This window comes from Phaenicophaeus curvirostris, chromosome 2 (genome assembly GCF_032191515.1).
Source record: "Phaenicophaeus curvirostris isolate KB17595 chromosome 2, BPBGC_Pcur_1.0, whole genome shotgun sequence".
Taxonomy (NCBI): domain Eukaryota; kingdom Metazoa; phylum Chordata; class Aves; order Cuculiformes; family Cuculidae; genus Phaenicophaeus; species Phaenicophaeus curvirostris.
In genome coordinates, this window is record NC_091393.1 from 70,830,824 (window position 1) to 70,854,046 (window position 23,223).

The 23,223-nt window shown below is 41.3% G+C and overlaps 1 protein-coding gene across 1 annotated transcript in view; it reads left to right on the top strand.

Moving 5' to 3' along the window:
• Positions 1-23,223, top strand: part of KIF26B (kinesin family member 26B) — a 298,400-nt gene that overhangs the window by 61,924 nt on the left and 213,253 nt on the right. Inside the window, exon 3 of the mRNA XM_069850882.1 lies at positions 16,004-16,114. Within this exon, the coding sequence (XP_069706983.1) occupies positions 16,004-16,114 (111 nt within the window). The remainder of the gene's footprint in view (positions 1-16,003; positions 16,115-23,223) is intronic.

Genomic DNA, 23,223 nt, shown 5'->3' on the forward strand with positions numbered 1-23,223 from the left:
GTTTGACAAATCAGTCCAGTCAGACACCAGAAGCTATTTCAAGTGACTTTTCTAGTCAATCTTTGTTACCCAACATAGATCAGAATTAGTCTCTTCGCATCAAATATAGTCAACACACTGTGATTATTCTGTAGAGTGAGAAACTTAACAAAGCACTATGGAATAAATTCTGAAAGAAAATCATAGTTAATATACCATAGAAAAATGTGAAGTAGATTTGTCAAATTATATCTGTTATGAATTTGTGTTTTGTCGTGTATTAATAACAGCAAATTATCTGGAGACTATCATCTAGACAAAAGTTCTTGATGACATGTAATATTTGAGCTATTAAATACTTTTTTCCTAATACTGTACCTATTGCTAGTCAGCAGTATTTAGATGTTTCGTATTTTTCTAGCCTTAAAAAATTTTCCCTGAAACTCCAAGGGTCAAACTTTGCTTCTCACTGTAATAAAGTGAATGTTGCTTAAATGAGAGAATGAATCTGCTGCCGTTGTATACTCTTGTGGTTGGCTATCAGATTTTGTTTAACCGGAGGCTGCATCTGAGTAAGAGCACTACTGTTTGGAAAGATGTCGCTGTGTGATGAATCCTGACCCGTTGCTGGGGGAGGGGAGCATGTTCCTTTGTGGGAGGACAAATCAAGATAGCTCTATTTTTCAGCAAATTGAACAGGGCTGTGACTAAGTTTGTATTTCCTTTAAAGATGTTCTGAAATTGGTCTTAACTGCTGTTTTATCCATTGCTCTTACTTGTCATGGAACCAAGGCACCATAGCCTTAGTCGCAGATCGTTTCAGATTGACCTGGGCTTTGCCTTTGGGCAAATCAGAGAAGAAGATGCCATCCAGTGTAACCTGCAGCTGTTTGTTATAGCATTGATGCAACTGAGTTTCCATGCCCCATCCTTTAAATTTCTTATATTTCATATTAAGTTATCAATGAGCTGAGATAGTTCCTCTTTCTCAGAATAAGTTTCTACTAACTTGGTGGAGATCCCAGTGTTTAGATGGGTGGCTGGTATTTGAGACCCTAACAAACAGCTTGAATGGGAAGCAAAAAAGCCTTTAGTGAGGCAACGAGGTGGTGTGAAAGTTTGAATAAATCATTCAGCCAAGCATACATCTTTCTGTGGAAGTATTAGCTGTAAGCTGTGAGTTCTCTGAGGGGACTGAATATAATCATGATTATTAGCACTGAAATTCAGGAGTAACATCTCTCACTTCAGTACTCCTCTTTTGAAAGAATGAAGTTTTAAAGTGTGATACATTGTCAGAATACCCTTGAATTATAGTGATAACTGGAGAGTCTTTTTTTTATCTGTTACTTTAAAATTGCATAGTAGTGAATAGTGTGTCTTTTCTTAAGTTTAATTTTTGTGGGATTTTACTTTGTATAAACCCACAGAACAAATCCAAGACTTATGTAAAACTCAATAGTCCTTGGGTTCATTTATGTGTGTCTGTGAGGTTTTGTGGTTTCCTCTGAAATGGAAACTGGACATAGAAGACTATGCCTTACTTCTGTAACTTGGCACCAGTGTGTCAGGCAGTAGAGCTTGTGAAACTGGGAAATAAAATTTTTCTCTGAAAGGAGAGTAGATCTAGGGTTCCTACTCTTCTGTTCTTTTAATAGTATTCTGCTTTTATTTTGCTATAACAAAATAGTTCTGTGGTCTGCTTGCTGCAGTCAGAACTTTAAGCAAGGAGAGATGGAGGACTGGTAAAGCATCCATCTATCTGATGCTTGCACACAAAGTTTATTTGGTTTTGTGATAAAAGTAAAATGACACTAAAATCTCAAGTCTTAGAAGTACATTTCCTCAAAGGGGGTGGCTTTTACCTTGAGCTCTTAATGGAACTGCAATGACTTGAACAAAAACGGTTTAAGTCCATAGTTTAACCTCGTCTCTATGCCTTATGGTTTCTTCTAGCTTTGCATTTTGTTTTGAAAGTTTCGTACAATGCTAGTTAAGATCCGCACTGGGGATAAGATCTGCACTGGGGATAATAAGGATGGAGGCATCAATAGTGTCAGGAGATGTGGGACAACATGATCTGAGGTACCCAAAGTTAAGCTGAGCTCTTTGCCTGTTTTTTTCTGTAGTTAGATAGCTGTATGTAAGCATCTGTCAAATATATGTGCACAAAGTGGTTCTAATAAGTTGAGTTTATTATTTTTATGCCCGTCTATGTAATGTATTAATTCATTGTCTTAAGATCACAGGAGATCTTAAACATATGGATCATGCTTAGTATGACAGGGTAGTGTTAAATTCTTCTTTTCTTTTGCTTTTGTTAGGCACCACTGTCATATGTCAGCCTGAGCTGAGCTGTGGTTCACAATGGACTTTTTAGTGGTTAGAGGGAGGAGTATGATTCTGTGGCGCTGTCTTTAGCTGCCATTAAGAGAAACCCACACACTTGATGTTCTTGCCTGATGTTAATCTGTGATTCCCATCCTCTCTGGGCTGTTATAAAATAATGGCTTGGAGTGTTATAGACTTTGTGCAGTAGGAACTGTTACGAACTGCATCTTCAAGATCCTTCCATTAAGCTATGGACTGTCCAGTGGAAACCTTTTAGAAGCCTTGAATCACTGCATTTTATTTTTTTTCATGATATGGAGTTAAAAAAAAGAATTATTCCTGTGAGTTTCACCACAAGATTTATTTGAGCTGTTAACTGCTGTGATTAAGGTGATCCCTGAAGTCTTGAGCACAAGCTTGGTAACAGATGACTTTGTCAGGATGGTATATTGGATCTGTAACAAACAAATGATATATGACTTGAACAGATCGAGTTTGTCTTGGGTTTTTGCTCTCTTGTAGTGGAAATTTTTTTGCACAGTCCTTCATCTGGTTATTTAATAAGGACAGATACACTGGAAGTATGTGCAACACATCCACTAGTGTGCAACAAACATTAAAGGCTTGAATTTTTCTAATTTAAATCTAGATATTTCATTTAAATGTATTAACAAAGGAGTTCTTGACTTGGAGATGGAAAAAGACTTGTCATGCATTCGATAGTGCTTTTAGTAAAACCCTGCTGTGTCACTGGCCTGATTGATCCATTTCTTCAAAAAAATAGTACATGGAATGGGCCAGGGCTCCTTGCTCCTATTTCACAGTGGTGGCTGTTGGTATTTCTCATTGAAGGGATCCGGGATGTTGGAGTGAACACTGCTTTGGTTCCTTGTTACATTTAAAAAATATTAAAAAAAAACCCGAGGAATACCAATTTTGTATTCCTTTTAGAACAAAGTTGTTTGCTTTGTTCATGTGGCTATTCCAGGGGAAAACAGCAGGATGGTGTTTGTGAGCCAGGCAATGGGATATGTTCTTTGAATTTGTAACAGAAATATTTATAGCTTGAGCAAAACCAATTGAAGTATCTGATCTGCTTATGGATTCATCTGATATTTTTTTTCTTTCTTCTTACTTGATGAAGCAAAGCTTGGAGTAAACAGATGGGAAGTGTTAAGGGAACTGGAATATATATAGCTTTTGGTAGGAACCAAAACGTGATTTGATCTTTTAGGCTTTCTTTTCTCTCAATATTTTAATTCTCAGTATTGCATTCAAGGAACAAAATGAGTCTTCCTGTGGGTTATTCATCACCTGTAATTTTCCATAAGTGTTTCTCAAAGTCTAATGGAGTAGCTGTTTTGTTTCACATATTAAAGGAAGTGATATAAAATCCTGTTATGGTGTTCTTTTCCACCAGGTTAGCTGAGTTTTCTCATTTTAGAATAGATGTTGGGGGGATGGGCAAAATAAAGTAAGTAATATTCCATCAGCAATTGTTTAAATCTTAAAAATAAAATTTCATCTTGCTAAGATGAAACAAGGAGAGAAATATTAGAGGAGATTAGATATGAAAGATGTCCCAGAAACATTACGTGTTCCACATGAATGTTACCATTAGTGGGCTCAAGCAAAGGACCTCACTTGTGCAATAGTGTGTAGGTCCTCATTCTAGCCCGTAATTTGTCCATTATAGAAGAAATACTATTGTTTCTTTAGCCATGAGAGGGCAAACTGCTTATGCACAACCTCTCTGTTCCCTGTCTACCTGGAGACTGCAGATTTCCTTCCTCCCTTCCCTGTGCAGTTAGAAGTGTCAAGCGATTTTTTTTTTTTTTAAATTATTTTGAGCAAATTTTTTGAGGGCTAATGCCATCATCAGGGCAAATTTGCTCTGGACAGTTTCCCCGTCATGGGGAAAATGTTTTCCTGGCGTCTGAGGCGCAACAACTGTTGAAGCACTGAAGCATGTCCAGAGAAGTGCAACAAGGCTGGTGAAGGGGCTGGAGAACAAGTTTTACGAGGAGCGGCTGAGAGCGCTGGGATTGTTTAGCCTGGAGAAGAGGAGGCTGAGGGGAGACCTTATTGCTCTTTATAACTACCTGAAAGGAGGTTGTGGGGAGCAGGAAGCTGGCCTCTTCTCCCAGGTGACAGGGGACAGGACAAGAGGGAATGGCCTCAAGCTCCACCAGGGGAGGTTCAGGCTTGACATCAGGAAAAAATATTTCATGGAAAGGGTCATTGGGCACTGGAACAGGCTGCCCAGGGAGGTGGTTGAATCACCATCCTTGGAGGTGTTTAAAGGACGGGTGGACGAGGTGCTAAGGGGCATGGTTTAGTGTTTGATAGGAATGGTTGGATTTGATGATTCTGTGTGTCTTTTCCAACCTAGTGGTTCTGTGAAGTGGGGAAAAGGAGAATAGATCCTAGAAAATGAAACATGTTGTCAAGATATTTGAGTAAATATGTTCGTAACAAACACACTGGTTAAAGTCACCTAGCTTAAGCGACGCAGTGCCCAGCTCCAGGCTTAGGAGAAAGTTTGCCCTTTTAGAAGAATTTTATATGATGATGTAACACTTTCCTTCTCCCTGAGCAAGTGAGCAAGAGAGTGTGTTGTTGGTGGGTCAGACTGTTTTCTGCATAAGAGAATGATTGTCGGGAACAGCAACTCTGTTACCTATGCCTTATACAAGCACTCAGACCATTTTGAGGGGAGGGGAGGCACAGAGGACAGAAAACTGTGTCTGAAACTTTATAGTGTTAAAAATCACACTCACTGTGGAACCTGTTGATCTGTAAGTAGGGTCACAAGCTCTTCTATTCTGCATTTGTCTTCCATGGAAAGGTGTTGGGTAAGGCTTTTTGCTGGTGTGTTACCGGTATTGCCTGTAGCAGCTCACTACCAAGAAAAGACATGGAAGAAGGGATTTCAGAAAGGGTGAGTATTGCATCTGATTAAAAGTATGGTGAGAATTTCGGTGTTGACTGAACTCTTCAGTCATTGGCATCAATGTGAATTTTATCACTGGCTTGGGTTGACTGTGTCTTCTTGGAAATCCCTTTGAGAGAAGTACATAAGCCTAGATCTAGCTCTGGCTCTGGTGACTTCTGTACTGTTATTGTGACACGTAGCTGTGAGTCAGGTTTAATTGACTAGTAAGACTGAATTTACAGCTGTGCCATTGAGTGATGTGCTAGCAAGGATGCCTAAAATATAATAAAACCCGTTTCTTTTCTTAGCATTTGAGAAATATTCAGTGAAGAACTGAAAGGCACATGACAAAGGAGCACTGTAACTGTTTCCTTCAAAGGTCCCTCTTCCTCCCCAGTCTCTGATCTGTCCAAGAGCCTGTGAATTAGAATTTTGCTCCTTATAATGGAGAAATTCTCTTTCTATTTAAATGTGGTGAATGTGCCCTAAGAAGACCTAGGCTGAAACCCAGTTGCATCCTGGCTTGCACCATCATAAGCTGGTTGTTGCAGTTGTTCTGCATTGGGACAGCAGTGAATCCCAGATACTTATGGTTTTGAGAGAAGCCAAAGGGCCAGACCAGAACATGTAATGTAGAAATATCGTTGCTATTTTAAAGGAGCTGTGGCTGAATGCTGAGATGTAGACACAGTGGTGATGATAGGGATGAAATCGTAGCTTAACAAACTGTTAGAATCTTGTTGACTTTTCACAATGACTTGAAAACTGCCTGCTGTCTCAGCTAGGACAAGACCCCCTGCTTTTCAAGGCAGGTCCACAGGTGGTTGGGCTGTGTTCTGTGTGTGGTAGAAAACAGATTGTGTGAACCTTCAGTGTCATTTGCAAAGTACCTACTTTAACTCAAAGTTGATGGTAATTCATCGCTCTTTTTTTAAAGTAGAAGTCTTTTGCAAGTTAAGTTTACAGGAAGCAGCCTTGGAGACTGGCTGTCAGTTAAATCCCCTGCCCCTCGCCTCCCAATTTTACAGCTAATTTTCTGTTTCTGAGGCGTGTTCCTGTACCCATTCTTTCTTCCACTTGAGAGACAGTCAGTAGCTGTAGCTGCCAGATGCTAATAAAATTGTAAGGGATGGAGATGCTGAAATGGCATCCCTTTGGTACGACTAACACATTACAGGGGCAGCTATAAATGCTATCTAACAGAGGCAGGGAACCGTTTCCCTCTAGCACAGATGGTTTAGTGTAGCTAGAGGAGGGCCGGTGGGAGGATAAACTCTACCTGAGAGCCAACAGGGAAACTGCAACCATTACAGCCTTCCATTTGGGAAATAGGATAGGGCAACATCAGAGAGATGTGACCTGCCACAAATAATGCACCTGGGCTTTACATGGGATTTACAACTCTGTATTTGTCTGGTTGGGTATATTATGTTCAATGTAAATAGTAGCCTATTTAAATGCAGGAGGCTTTCTATTGCTTGGAGGTGCCACTTGCTCAGCTTTCATACAGAAAACCTCAAACAAACAAATGCCATGCCCCCCACCCCCCCCACCAAAAAAACCCCAAACCCCTCCTCTTCTTGGCCATGTGCCAGGTGTGACAGCTAGGCAAGAAAGCTGCTTGGCACCAAAGACTGAGCCTTTTTTCTCTACATCCCTAACCCATGCATTTTGAAGTTTCCTTACTATGATGTCTTTTGTACTCTCTAAGATAATTACTATGCTAACTTTGTTAAAAAAAAAAAAAGAAAAGAAAGAAAAAAAGGGAAATGGACACAGTGACTCCTTTTAACAGGATTACAAGGAGCAAGAATACTTCCTTTTTGTGCCTGAAAACATACTTTTTAGCCTACTTCTCTGCCTACTCAAGGAGGACAAATTGAAGAACATCTACCAGGCTCTGTGTACCCTTCTTTAATTCCAAGACCTCTCTTGTGACCTCCTGTGAAGAGGCATCCTGCTGAGAGGCAGCCTGATTGCTCTGCAGATATTGCTTTGTGCTTCCACAGCCAGGTGCTAAGTCTCCACCACTGTGGGAGAAGACAACTTTAGAAACAAATGAGTTTTTAGTGATAAATGATAGAGACCAGGCTGGTGGATTCCATTTTTATCCACCTTCTCTCCCACGCTCCCCCAAATTTTTGCTGTTATTGCCACATCCAGCTGGGATTTGTGAACGATTTGGCTGGCTCTCAGCCCACTGTGGTAGGTATTGCTGAAGCCAGGAGGAATGACTTAAGAGTTGCAATAAAAAGAGAGTTTAGTGTGCATAGAGGTATTTTTTTCCACTAGGAACTACTTATGCTCTGCTTCTTCCTTATCCTCTTCCCTACTTCTCTTTTATTTTTAGCACTGACAGACCTGAGTCTTTAAAACGACATGCAAACATAGACAACTGTTCTGCTCCAGTTGCAGTTCATCAAAGCCCTCGTTATGACACCTTTTACTATTCTATAGATAAAACTCCTCAATTAATTTTCCATTTCAGAATTTCAGTTGAGCTGCAGCTGGGTTTAGAGGTATCTGCCTACTTGGCAACACTTTCCCTTCATCCTCTTATATACCAGAACCAGTCTATCCTCATTTAACTTTGCCATGTTTTATTCAGACTGCAACTTAACCCTGCAAATCCCATTATACGGGCATGTCTTATTACTGTACTACTGGAAGCTGCATTATATCTCACAGTAACTCTGTGGTACTGCTAAGAACCAGTGGAGCAACTTGACAGGAGTATGTGGATAAGTCCACAGACAGTGGGAACACATAGGCTGGTTGAAAGACTCTTTTTTTATTGTTAAATGCTGTGTTCTTGGTTTTAAGTATGTAGGACTGTGTATCAAGTACTGAACTCTCAACTAGTAGAGCTACCATCATGGCGAACTTGCTCAAACTCAGCTAACTTTGTATTCAGCTGTAAAAGTGATGTGCCTTCTTGACACCCTTTTAAGGTCCCTTTAAAGGTAAGGACCCTTTTAAAATGGGACGCAACATCTCCACCCTCTGTTTTTTGGGGTAGGCGAGCTTTGCTGGGAAAGCACCCAGGATTGCAGGTAAGCATGGGAGACATGAGACCCTGGATTGCTGAGCTAGCAATAAAGCTGTCCCTAAGAAAAGTGGTTCAGATTGCTTTTTTCTGACTTGTAATTACTCTTCCTCATCCTTCTTAGCATCGTACCTTTGTCCCACTTCTGAAGGAACATAGGAGATAGCAATTTTAACTCCCTGCCTTTTCTGACCATGCCACTTGTCCATGAAGGCAAGTAGAGTCTTAATTTTTACTGTTGCTTTGGGTCACCCTTCTGCTCCTTAATGCTGTTCTTTCTGCTCTTGTGTGGCAAAGATGATGGGCTTAAGTTGTAATGTGTCTGACTGTGCAGTGCTCATCTCCCTATAGCTTGATACTCAGCACACAGATAGTTTTTCACTTTTAATTCCTGTTCATCAAGCCTGCAGCAGTGGCCCAGTACTCAGTATAGTGTTTTTACAGAACCTTGGATTCCCAGGTAATTTTCCATCCACGTATCTGTTTCTAAAATCAGATAGGTTGGTGTAATTTGCTCAGCCAAGCTGTAGGCATCACTGTGTTGTAGGCTGTATAGAAGGCTTATTAAATGTCATTTTTCACCCATTTTCAAATGTATTCTACTGAAGTTGAATTATTGGAGAACTGCATAACATCTGAGACATGACACACACACTGCAGAAACAAAACATGAAGGCCAAACTTCAGTAGTACAGAGCCTTTAATGTGAGGATAATGTGTTACTATAAAAGACTGCATGGTTATTCGTATTCATTAATATCAGCTTCATTTTAGGGAATTATTATCAGTATAATGGTGTCCATTCTTCAGAAAGTGTCTAGTCAGAAATGTATGAGCTGGGAACTCTATGCACTGGCTGAAAGAATCTGATTTACAAATTAAAAAAAAAGTCTCCTGCAGAATGCATGTGTGTGTTTTAGCAATGAAGGGCTGAATGGCTCCTCAGAATTGCTTTGGGACATGGGAAGGCTGGCTTGCTTTACATCTGTGTGGCAGGTCAATTAATACTGAACTTTAGTTGAAGCTGTATCAGTGTACCCAGGCAGGACTTTCCTCTGCTGCCTCATGCTTGAAATAAAAATAGAGCCTGGCTTTTACAGTACATGCAATTACCAATATCTATATCAGATTTGCACCAAAGGGTTACAGCGGTTCTAAATCAAAGTGGAAACAGAGAAAAATCCTCATTGTCAGTCAATAAAAAGGTGCAGAGAGACATAGTAAGAAGCCTAATATTGCCCAAGAAGTGTTTTGTCTGTTCAGAAGTTGATAAAGGTAATGCCATAAATGATCAGCTACTGGGCAGAAACTGGAAAATGCCAGTATCGGTCAGAAATGTCATGCCAGACAGCAGGACATGGATTGAGTTTCTAGAGCTAGCTATTTACCTCATTCCCTTGATGTTAAATTGAGGTTTGGTCTCAGTCTGATGTCTTCTGTCATGTGGGTTCCTACTTTGGCATCTAATCCTCCCATTACAAAACCTTTCCCCTGATTTGTATCAGTGTTGTAGTGTCAGAAAGCTTTTGAGATTAGCATCCAAGCCTCTAGTCTGAAAGGCATCAGCCCTTAGTGGTATTCCTGCAGCACAGGCTCAGGAGTGCTGGCATCTGCTTGTGCTACTCATGGGCCATGTGGCTCCCAGTCATGCTTGCAGGTTCAGGAATGGCTCTGAGAGTTGGGAGTAACAGAAAAGGTCAGGTTGGCTACACCTTCAGCTTTTCTCTCTGTCTAGGTGCTACTTAAACTGCAAGAAGGGACCAAGCCCTTGGTATTAGGCCAACCCACATCTGTGGCTGTGCAGTGAAATAGAGGGGTAGCTGTATTAGAAATTATGTACCTACATTGACTTCGAGCTAACTAGCCCAGAAAGCAATAACCAAGAGGTATTAATAGTTTGGACTTAAGAGGCAATTGCCCAAAGACATGGGGAATCCTGGTATATGGTTGGCCTTATAACCCTGATTAAAAACTACAGGTCTGTTAATCATACTACTTTCTGGTACATAACTGAATTCTGTACCTCCATTGGTATAGTCTTTCTAGAGTCAGTTGGGAAGAGTGTATCTGTTGGGTAACTGAGTTTAAGGAACCTCCCAAAAATAATTCAGAAGACCTCACATCTCTGTGGGCAGTTTGGGGAGCCTAGAATGATGTTCAGTACTTCAGTGCTCACATCCAAATTTGACATGATGATGAGCTTTAACTGAAGTTTGTTCTGCTGAATCTTTGTCAAGTGATGGCCTGTGCTGTCTGAGTCAGGGCAACATGAATACCTCGTCTTTGTTGTTATGAGCCACTGTGAATTGCAAGTGGGGTATATATATTGTGAAACAGAGCTGCCTCCATTTTTATCTAGTGCTTTATGAACACTTCTATAAATGGGACAGAAAATTAGGGGTTTTCGCAGTGGTTATTTCCTTTCAGTAAAAGAAATGGCTTTAAAGTTAATAAAGAACAAATGAAGAGCAGACAAAGAACAGAAACACTCAATTTCCTTGATGCTCAACATTAAGAGAATAATCTTGAAGGCATCCTCCTAGCTCAGCTAAAGAGAACTGAGCACATTGTATAGGGTTTAGAATACATGGATTTGGTTCCTGGCTCTCTACAGTCTCTCAGTTTAATCTGACTGTGATCTCTAGATGTTTACTGAATATAAATAACACTACCACAGCAGTGGTGGGTTCATCTTCTCATGACAGATTCTTCCTTCTCTTGTACCTGTTACGACCAGAGGAGCAGGGATTCCTTCCTTCTAATCTTTTGCCAGTGGGAAGTTCAAGGTTGATATTCAAAGAATATCGGAAAGAAGCAATTACAAGTGTGGTATTTTTTTGTCATCTTAGGGCTGCTGCATCACTTCTGTTATTCATGTTGGTTATTCTAAGCCCTTAAATGGGTGTAGTTCTTGAAAACGGCCTTCTGGTGTTTGAGGAGCTGGGTAAGTGAGCCTAGCCATAAACCATCTTGCTAGCCTTCGTTCTCCTGCTGAGTAGCAAGCGGAGGTGGTACTGTAGTGGCTAAGCTGATTTAAAGGCTGAGAGCTAGTAGACAGAAATTTTTGTTTGTTCATAAGCTAAGAGTAAGTTGCCTCTTTTTGATTTATATTTCACAGTACTGTTAGATTCTTCATAACATAAGCATGTGCTTAGTGATCTCAAAAGAACCTTTATCTTGGTGATATTTTTCAAATTTTCTGCCTTGTTCCAGGCAGATTCTGAAGCTTCTATCCATGCTCCTTTTGAAATGGTTGATAGAGGAAAAGGTCATGCTATTTCCTTCATGTTGTTTTATAAAATTTTCTCTTGTGAAATACAGAACATTTTTAATGTAAATTAAAATAAGTACATTTTTTAAATTTATTTTTCTTTTTGTATTACCTTTGACCTTATGTCTGCATAGATGCCATTGGAAGTTTATATAGAGTGCCCCTACTTATGGAAGAACATAGGTGGAGTAGGAAATCTGTGGATGTGGTGTTCCTGGACTTCACTAAAGCCTTTGACACAGTTTCTCACAGCATTCTGCTTTGGAAACTGTCAGCCTCTGGCCTGGACAGGCGCACACTCCCCTGGGTGGAAAACTGGTTGGATGGCCGGGCCCAGAGAGTGGTGGGAAATGGTGTGAAATCCAGCTGGAGACCAGTGACAAGTGGGGTTCCCCAGGGCTCAGTGCTGGGTCCAGCCCTGTTCAATGTCTTCATCAATGACCTGGATGAAGGCATCGAGTGCACCCTTAGCAAGTTTGCAGACAACACTAAGCTGGGTGGAAGTGTTGATCTGCTGGAGGGTAGGGAGGCTCTGCAAAGGGATCTGAACAGGCTGGACCGCTGGGCTGAGTCCAATGGCATGAGGTTTAACAAGGCCAAGTGCCAGATCCTGCACTTGGGGCACAACAACCCTGTGCAGTGCTACAGACTGGGAGAAGTCTGTCTAGAAAGCTGCCTGGAGGAGAGGGACCTGGGGGTGTTGGTTCACAGCCGACTGAATATGAGCCAGCAGTGTGCCCAGGTGGCCAAGAAGGCCAATGGCATCTTGGCTTGTATCAGAAACAGCGTGACCAGCAGGTCCAGGGAGGTTATTCTCCCTCTGTACTCGGCACTGGTGAGACCGCTCCTCGAATACTGTGTTCAGTTCTGGGCCCCTCACCACAAGAAGGATGTTGAGGCTCTGGAATGAGTCCAGAGAAGAGCAACAAAGCTGGTGAAGGGGCTGGAGAACAGGCCTTATGAGGAACGGCTGAGAGAGCTGGGGTTGTTTAGCCTGGAGAAGAGGAGGCTGAGGGGAGACCTCATTGCTCTCTACAACTACCTGAAAGGAGGTTGTGGAGAGGAGGGAGCTGGCCTCTTCTCCCAAGTGACAGGGGACAGGACAAGAGGGAACGGCCTCAAGCTCCACCAGGGGAGGTTTAGGCTGGACATTAGGAAAAGAAATTTCACAGAAAGGGTCATTGGGCATTGGAACAGGCTGCCCGGGGAGATGGTTGATTCACTTTCCCTGGAGGTGTTTAAGGGATGGGTGGACGAGGTGCTAAGGGGCATAGTTTAGTGTTTGATAGGAATGGTTGGGCTCGATGATCCAGTGGGTCTCTTCCAACCTGGTTATTCTATGATTCTATGAAGTAATTCCAGGCTTGAGTGTTGCATTAGAAATTCAAGCAAGTAAACCACCAGCACCATTTTTGCTTTTTCTGTGGAGAAAATTTCTTAGTATATATTTCAGTATTTTAGCCTTATTATGCAAAAATTATTTGCAGTATTATGTTCATTCAAACTATTTCATTGATTTTTGAATTACATTAATTCTTCTAATGCCTGATGTTTCCTGTGCAAATTGTTGGTTATACTGCTGTGTCACTGAGGAAGTGCTTATACTATTAGTTGCATCTTTTTGAGGATATGTGTACTTGTCAGCCTTTTAGGAGAGGTGAAAACTGTGGTAAACAAACTATGACACTGACAAAATCATTCAACTTGACTTGTGATTGTGCCCCAAAGACCGCCAAGAGCGTGAACTGCTCTGACTCAAAGATATGGTTCTCAGACACAGTGTTGATTCTTTCTACTGTGCTTGCTCCAGTAGAAACCTGTTCCAGGTATTTATCTTTTAGTAGCAAAACCAAAATCCTATCGCCAAAGCAGATGTACTTGTCAGTGAGACATCCCTAAATAATGGAGTTTCTTACATGTTGCAGGTCAGGAAGGCTAATGCTTTCTATGCTGAACTTTTTATGTACTGAATAAGCCTTTCCTTAGTCACTTTGACTGTTTTGATTTTCTTTTCCAGTTACCTCAACTTCCTGCATCAATTCAGTTCACACTCACTTATTGTCTGACTCTTGCCATGTTGAGTTTCTGTTCTTATATTAATAGCCTGCTTTATAAGACACTATAAATCTTACTCTGGATGGAGAAAGGTGAGTATCTCATCAATTTATCAAGGGAGTGTTGGCAAGGAAAAGAAAAAGTACTCACTCATAAGTGCTAGCTGATTTGCCAGTCGGGCATGATCTGGCTTTCAAGTAAGCTATAATTACTTCTTGTTTTGTGTTTAGAATGGTCTCCCTCTGTTTCCTGATGTCTAGGCTTTGGTCACATGTCAAAAGCAGTGATGGTCTGTGTGGTAACATGAGAAAGAAGAACTTGTAGTGCATTTAACATAGCTCGGGAGGAACAAATCAGTATCTATCAGCTTTTACGTATGCCTTAAAGACTTAAGTTAGGCTTCATTTTCTTCAAATTAAAAGGTAAAACTGAGATGCATAGAGAAGAGCACAATGCACAAAGCTTTCAGTCTGATGTAGTCCTACTGTTGCAGAAGCATTTCTAATACTGCTGAAGCTTAGCTCCTTGGCAATGCAGCCTTTCCTACCCTCTTTGCAACGACTTCTCGTGAAGTACAGTCAAACCTGAAGCGCTCAGTGTGTGGGCTTAGCATAACGTTAATTAAAACTCTGGAATAAAAACCAGAGATCCAAGACTGCTCTTCAGTGTGAAACTACAAAAAGTGTTTATTTTTGATGGAGATATAGCCCTCATACACCAAAACTGAGGATGAGTCTGAGTAAAATTCTTTGCAGGTTCTCCTGCAGCCTGTTCCACATACAAAATAATTTCTTTTACTTAGTTTTCTCTAATGAGTGTAACGTAATTTGTGTGGGTGACTTCTGTTGGTATAAATACTTGGCATCTCAAAAGAAGTGTTCATACTCTATTTCATGTGCTTCTCCATCTGGGGGAGAGAATGGAAAATGACAGTTTAATGTACAGCCGTATGCAAGCATCTTGCAGCTGTGGAGAGCGTAGTAAAACTTAGGCAGAACAAAATGTCCAAATATCCACTTTCATAATGTCTGCTCACTCATATTTGTATTTCACTTAGATCAATGCTCTTCTTCTATTAATGCGACTGTTTCTGTAGCATGCCTAGGTAAACGTTAAAATCTTCATTGTGCATACCACTGGGCGTGCAACCACTGGGGTGGTTGGTTAGAAGGTCTGTTAGTAAAAATTAAAATCTGGAGCAGAAACACTTCCAAAGTTGTGGAGCTTTTCAAACTATACCCTAATTGAGCTGTTGATATAAATGGACACTGAGGAAACAAGTGAGTAACTTGATGGTATTATTTTTCTCAGATATCTTATATGTTGCTTATATAAGGAAAACCTTATATAAAAAGAGAGGGCCCCAGGAATCTGGTTTTCTGTTTGTTCCTTTTGGAAAGGGAAAATAAAAAGGCTCCAAGAACCTAATTTTTCCTAATTTAAACTTTTCTAATTTTAAATCCAAACATGATTTTCTCCACTTAGCAGAGAAAGTGGAAAGGGAATTAATTCTCAGCATGCAGCGTTCTTCTAGCATTTCCTTAGTGGTAACTGTAGTTTACTACATTTAGTGATCATAGTTTGAAGTGTCACATATGAAGCAATCCTTTATTTTATGGGAAGTTTTCTTTTTCTAATTCACAAAATGCTGGAAAAAAGTAAGGTTGTTGCATATTTGTGTGGTACTTACGGAAGAGTGGAAGAATAAAGAAAAACTTGGGGATTTTGTCAGAGGAAAAGAGAGAGATTCAGTTCTGGAATTTGGTCCTAATGAAATTAGTGTGAGCAAGACTAGGCCTGGAGTGTTTAGAAGGGAAGAGAAGACTTTGAAGACGTAAAGACCTGCTCTTGTTTGACTGTGATGTTTGTAGTTAGAGGCAAAAAATTGGATTCTTCCTTGCTTTTGCAAGATTTAGTTTCTTTCAATTAGTATTTTACATTAAAAGAGCTTGATGTGTTTCGAATTAGGGTAGTTTGAGGTTTTGGATAGCAGCTCTCTAATAAACATAATCAAGAAAAGATGTTCCGTGGAGTAAGTCACATAATATCTGGATTTATTACTGTGCTTTTCTTCCCTGTCTCCCCCACCCAACCGAGAGTAGTCTATAGTTATTTTTAGGTTTATAAGGTTTCTATTTTTATTTTAATTTTTTTAGCCATTTATGTATTGCAGTGGTATCTTGACTTATGAAAAGTTTCTGGTAGCTGTAAACCCTTGGGAGCTCAGAAGGACAGGAAAATGTTTGGTGGGGGCAATGAAAGGTGATGGGGGGCTCAGCACCCACAACTGCTTGACTGCATGATGCCTCTGTGCTCTCTGAGAGCAGAATTGAGAGAATGGTATAGCAACTACCTTTTGAAAACTGAATTTTTTTACTGGTGTCAGGTTCAGTGGTTCAAGTTGGAGAGCTCCAAAGCTGTGAACGTGGTCCTGTGGGTTTACAGCATTGGCGCTCAGGCACCATGCTTGTCGGCCGAGCGTTGGTGCAGCTCAGTGGTAGGTATGACACCCATTTCCCTACCATGGGGTTTTCCACACGCAGGACTACTGTGACACTACTTAAAATTATCATCTCAGGAGTCTTCTTATACTATTTACTTCTATTTTCGCCGACTGGTATTAATATGAAATGACTAAGCTTTTGCAGAAGACAAAGGGACAAAATTTCTGTAGGTTACTGCATATTACAAGCCCTTCCACAGGGAGGTATGTTAGAGTCTTGTGTGACTACGTGAGGAATCATCAGATTGCAGGTTTCTTGCTTTACCCTAGAAAATCCTTTCTGCTTTAGACATTGCACATAGTGGCCTAGGCAACCTATTTTTTGGATTTATCGTATGAATGATGTGCTAAAAACTGTAAATGAAAGATGACATAGGAGTTACATTCTGGGGATGAGACCTGGAAGTCATTGGATCAAGATGAGGCTTAAGACTTAAGGTAGTGTCCCAGATCTAGTGCAGTCTGCCAGCAGGACAACTGTTTCCCACTGAGGCAGAGTATTCACCAAAGGGCTGCACTGCACCAGTTTGCATATTTGCTCTCGTTTTGAAGTGTGCTGAAATGTATTTGACAGTAGACAGTATTGTAAGCCCAGACTGTACATGCTCTGTCACTGTAAAGAAAGCCCGAGGATTTCCTCTTCTAAGGAAGTCAGGGAGAATGACTTATAGTAGTGGTGGCTGCTGTGATAAGTATTCACATTGACCCCCTGGGTACCAGCCTAGCAAGCATGCCTAAGGTGGAGAATCTCTAGGAATCATCTCCCAAATGGTGGTTTGAACTCTGGATGACATTTTCACCTTGCTGTGTTTGCTGCATCTGTTCTACCAGGTACCGTAGCCCACACAGAGCTATGGGTTGCTCCAAAAGAAATAAGGAAAAAAATCAGGAGCTTCCATCTGAACATCAGGGAACTCTTTCACCACACAGGTGACTTAGCACTGGCATTGGTTGCCCAAAGATGTTGTGCAGTCTCTGTCTTTGGAGATACTCAAAAGCTGTCTGGGCATGGTCCCGGGAAAGTGGCTCTGCTTGAACATGGGGGTTGGATGAGGCGACCTCCATAGGTACCTTCTTACCTCAACCATTCTGCGATTCTGTTGCTTTACTTCCCTCACTCAGATTCTATAATATCAAGCTTTTTGTGCTTAGCCAGAACTAGGGACTCGGGCAAGGAGAGTATAGGAAGTGCACATTTTTGCTTTTTGTGTTTGGGGCTGGTATTGTCAGGATGGAATTAGAATTATTTGTTCATTGAACTGCAAATTCTCTTTTTGCAGTTAAAACCGTTACTAAATGTGGTGAAGAGGAATAACTTGTACTGTCTTTAAACATTTGAGGTTTTTTTTTTATTGTCCTGTGAAAGCTGACTTTGTATGTTATTAAGTAGCAAAGGAAGAGTTCTGTGTCAATTTTTTAAATGCTAATGTGAACATGAGGAAACTAGGCATAACACAGTTCAGGGCAGAGACATTTCAGTGCTTATTTGTGTGTAAGAGCACTGGGAACACCTGATGCATCTGACATGGCTGGCATCGCTGGCAACAATAAACCTGAAAACAATTGCATACAAAGTCTGGCTGGGAACATGACCAGGAGGTGGAGTGGAGAAACAGAGGTTCACATCTGTTGCAGAAGATAATGTAAAATGTTCTATCTGTGCAGGTGCAACTCTCCCCTCTCCCTAGAAATAAAATTATCTTAATATGGGGTAGTGTATTTAAAAGAAGAAAAGTCATAAAAACTCTGAATGTGAATACACACATCAAACTTTGTTGTAGTTATATTTGCACTGAATACCAAGTGATGTCTCTGTAATCCTTCTCTTTCCATGTCCCTTAAGTTTTACATAATAAATTCACAAAATGCTATAGAAGTGGATGCCAATAAAGGTCCCTGGTGGAATTTTGTGAGCATGCCAGAAAACATTCTATGGATGGTAACATGGGACAGGGAGTTAAATTACAATACTAAATGCAGGGTTTAGTTGAGAACACCAAAGCATTTAAAATTGGGTGAGAAGGGGAGGAAGGGGGAATTGGACTCCCCAGTAACTCCAGACTGCCTGTCCCTATGGTAATCAGCCGAGTCCTCAGTGCAGATGCTGTAAACATTAATAACACAAAAAGATCCCAGTGTTCTAGTATCACTTTTGGAAAAGCCTTGAAGACCTTACGTGTAGCTTGTGTAGTGTTGATAAAATATGTGAAATAATTTCAGATGAAGACTTTAAGCTGGAGCCATAGTTCTGGTTATTAATATTAAACTGTATAAACAGCTGCAAAAATATCTGAAATGCTTGTAATTACAAATGTAGTGAACAATTTGATTGAGCAATGCAACTGTATTTCTGCCTGTAAACTTGAAGTATGGGTAACAAAAAACCCCCTCCACCCTTATACACACTTTAGTGGGACCACTGTATGTTTCCATAAAGGTCAGTTGGCGTATAGGAACTGTGTCTTTATGTAAGCTCCCAGTGTGCAAGCGCAGTTTATTTTTCCTATGGGACGTATCTAGTATTTTTGCTAGTTTGAGTAGTGCAATGGCCTGGGGATCTTCTGCCTTTGTTAATCTGCTCATAAGAAAAGTAAATACAAAGTAATGAGTGGATTATTGTAGGACAGTCTCTATCCTTTGCCCGGGTCCTGAGTATAATGGAGATTCTGTTCAATATGTTTTTTTAGTGTTTTGATTGCTTGGCAGCTTCTTTGTTCTTCAGTTTCTATCTAAAGCTAGGCCTTAAGTTTAGAGGTAGCAGCAGTGAATTTCAAGAAGCCATATAAAGTTTCAGTCTCTGATTTGGATGCCTGATCTTGGATGTATTAAATTAGGTCAGTTCAGCTGGCAGACTTGACCTCGGTTGTGTTGATGCCCTGCGATGACTGGTCGTTTCCCATGCAAGATTAGTCATATTCAGAGGTGCGTGGCCTGAGCCAAGAAATAACACTACTGTGCCAAAAGGGGTCTTGTCCTCTCATCCTTCTGATTGGTGGTGCTGCTGCGCTAAGCAGCCTTGGCATAAAACACCACGTGATGGTGTTCAGCAAGGCTTGAAGAAACTCTGCTTCCCTGCTCAGGCAACTGCCCTCAACAGTTAAGATGTGTTTCCACCAGACAAGTGGATGAAGGCTACAACATCAAGGCATGCAGGTGGTGATTTCTTTCACCAGCTCTCAGCTTTGCAGCCTTCCCCCACCTTTTATGTTGCCTTGCTCCTCAGGAACTGCCTAATCTCAGCTGTGTGGAGAAGGAGAGGTGGTGGCAGCAGCACTCACTTCACCTGACTTGAAACTCTTCCATGCCCACACCTGCTTGTGGTGAGCTGGACTTTAGGCGCTCAAGTGGTACAGGGATGGCTGCTTAACAGCACACTTTTTGTGAGAAGAATAGAAAGCATATCTTATTTTTCTATGCCTGAAGGTAGCTGGTGCAGCTTTGGAGAAGGTGGAGGTTTTGACTCCAGAAGGCTGCTCTGCCAAGTGCTGTTGGCCTAAATGGGTGCAGCTGCCTTAGCAGTTGGGAAGGATCCAGTGAGTGAATAGTGATAGCTCTGGTCTTCTATAGCCATAAGATGCAAACTCATGTTCCACAGTTTTTCTTTGCCAGGTAATGTGGTTCTCCTGCCAGATGTCACTGCTCAGGTGTCCATATTGCTCCTGATGGATTATATAAGGGCTACAGGCAGTAAAGGGTCCAGGTTCCAGATCCAGCTATGGTAGCTGGCTGCAAAGGACAAGCATAGTGCTTTGTATTGCTATGCTTTGTGAATCTAGCCTAAAGCTAGTGGCATCTTTAATTGCGACTGATGGGCTCCTTCTGCCCTCCCACTCTGTCTCCATCTCAGTGTGGCTCTTCTGCTACAGCATTAGAAATAACGTGGTTTGGTGTTAATTCCAAGACACTGTGCTCCTTAGCTCATGCCTCGTCTGCTTCAGAGAAGAACAAAGCACTCTCTGAAGGAACTGCCCAGGTCTGCGTGAATCAAGAGTAGAGATGTGCGTAAGAGGTAAATAGAGACTAATACTAAATTTAAAATTAATGAGACCCAGACTCTGGAAATGAAAGTAAGGAAAATAAGGTAATACAGTGGTAGGAAAGTTTTCTATCCCACAACTGAAGTTGGATTTCTTTCCTCTCTTCTTTCTGGATTTGTAACATAGCTTTCAGCTATTCAGACAAAATAAATTTAAGCCAGTACAATAGTGACTCCTTGTTTTCCCTTTTCTTGTATTCTTTTCCTGGAAGCATCTTTCCAGACGCTAACCTTGTTTTATTCTATTTAAAAAATCTAAATCCAATTGCCTGCTTGTCTGTCAATAAATAAAAAAGGAGATTCCCCCCATCTTGCATGAATTATGCAGGTATGTAGATTTCATAACTTTGACCTCATCAGTGGTTGCTGAGATTCTAAAAAGGTGTTTTAAGAGGCCACTGTGTTACTCCACAGATCCTAAGAAATTTTTAAGGAGGTAGTCTAAGTTTTCTTTAATTGGGTTTGATTTCTGAATCTACAAAGTTAAAACAGTAGCAAAGAACCTGGAGCATGAGTTTACAGAGGTGTAAACCTCTGTAGGAGGTGCTCTTAGGTAGACGGAGAAGGGGGCGTAGCCTTATTCAGTGTGTTTCAGGAACAGTGCCATGGTGGCTGTGACTAGCACTAGAACTAATAGGTTCATCGTTTCAGATGCTATTCCCATTTCCCTATTGATTATGCCGTGACTGGGTACACAAGGAGCCGTGTATTAGTCTGAAGTCATGATCAGTGTCTTTAATCTTTACAAAGGTTGGAAATCCATTCTCCTTCGCACTGGTTAGAGAGCTTTTCAGCTGAGATTGTAACCTGAGGAACATTGTATTTTGGTTTGAGGCTGGCTAATGTTACCAGGCTCTACTGGAAGCTTTTTCTCCCCTCTCCTACTTTTTTTTTCTTTTTTTTTTTTGTTTTCTGTGGCTCACTTGGGGACTATTTGGGAAAAGACTTGTAATCTTAGCCTTCATCAGACCACACAAGTCAAGAGGCCGATCCTCACTTGGGCTTGTCAGCAGTCAGCTTATTCAGGACAAAATGTGAACTGTGGTGAGAGTTTTTATCCCACACGTGTAGATTGGTGTCACGAGGGGCCAGCAACTCCGTGCTGTTTGGCAGTGAGGGCTCATTATGTGCCTGTCCCCTGTGGTCCCACAGCCAGGGCTTGAGGCTTCTGTTCTCAGTGAATGGATGTGGGGAGGGGAGCGCTTGGCTTCCTTCAGCTCTGAATGCTTTCATTGAGACTTTGGTGGGAACACTCTCCAACTGAGCCCAGTCACATCCTCCGCTGTTTGAATTGCTTGGGATTTTCTGAGGGTGCAGAAGGTGGGATACAAGCTGTGGACGCTGTGACAGCCTGGGGTGTCGCAGTGTGAGTATTTTTCAACAAACCAAATAGATCCCTAATTGAAACAATGCCTGCTTTTTGAGTTTGGGATGTTCTTTTTTAATAGGTGACAACAATGAAAGAGTTTATTAACTGTACTCCAAAAGCTTCTCTAATGTCACAAATCTGACTGTAAAGATGTGTTGAAAAAGAGCATTTACCAGCCTGGAGAAGTGCAGACGCAACTGTTAGACCATGTTGCTTGCTTCTGGCTGCAAGTGTGTTCAGAAACAGCAGCGTTCCCTGGGGGCTGACAAGAGCCTACAGAATCATTTTGTACCCTATACCAGCTGTAGTTGGGTTCAGATCAATGAAGGTTTTGGCCATACCCACATCACTAGGTGTCTGGGGGCCCATCAGCCTCTGGACCCAAACAGGTAGATTCAGAGCAGCCTAACATTATGCAGCTGTGTCAGCTTGAGTCAGTGCTGGTGTGGTAGGTGCCTTCTGGATCACTTCGCGAGGGAGCAGCCAAAAGCAGGTCCTTTGGCATCTGCAAAAGCCATAGTAAGTGGAGGTGAAGATCTCTTCTTTTCACGTAAAGCCCCACTCAGCAGCCTGACAGCTTCCATCCTGACCACAGCTTCTTATCTTCTCCACACATCTTTCTGCACTCACCAGCCCCTCAAATCCTGTCTCTGTCAGCTACCCTTGGCACCAAATAGCAAATCCAGCCCAATCCCTTCCTCAGCAGATGCAGACAGTCTGCCAAATTGGAGCTGAGACATACGCTGAATATGCAGATCAGTTTATTGTTTGTGTAGAAAGTCACACACAGGCATAGTTTAATGAAACTCAGCAGGTATGTTTGCAGCAGATTAAGAGAAAAAGCCTTATGTTATGGGCTTGTCATAACACACAATTTACCACTTGAGCTGTGTTAGCATAGTTGAACAGTGCAACTGCCCCAGGGCTGGAGAACAGAGCTTTGCCTAGCGAAAAGGTGTCCCATACACTGCAGTTTATCCTCACACTATATGAGAGACGGTCACGATGTATTTCTGTTGCCACTGAGAGCTAGCAAATTCTTGTTGCTTTCATTAGGTTTCTCAGAATCTTGATTTTTCTTCCTCCCCTTTGCATACCCCAAATATTTATACTGTGCTAACCAAACATAAGCTGAGCTTGCAAGCAGAGTGGAAACCTTCAAACTTTGCTTGTGAAATTATTCCCAGTTGAAAAGCTGAGGTGTGTTCCTGCTTCCTGCCCTGTATACTAGGTGGAATAAATCTTCTTTCATGGCTACTCTAATGCTCTTTAGATTTTTTTGACTGCATGGAAGTTAGGGGCATTCAGCACCCTCTAAGATAAAGGTAAACTTTTTTGGTACGTTTTTGTTTGTTTCCATGTGTCTAATATTTTTGTGCAAGCATAAAAATGATACCAATATATCTAAATTTCTGTACACTAGAGAGATGTAGAATATAGGGCATCAGAAGTGATAAAATTCTAGACAGAGAAGTATATTTACATATACAAATTTCACTTCCAAAGAAAAGTCTTTGATGTTACATCTCATTTTAGGGGTTCTGGGGATCACAGGTGATAATTGCAAGTGATTCCATGTGCACAAACGAAATTAAGCAAAACCATAATTAGACAATCTGATAATTAGATAATTAGCAAGCTCTTAATATAGGTGTGCTAATGGAAACAACTATAAATACAAAACTGTATCTGGTTACT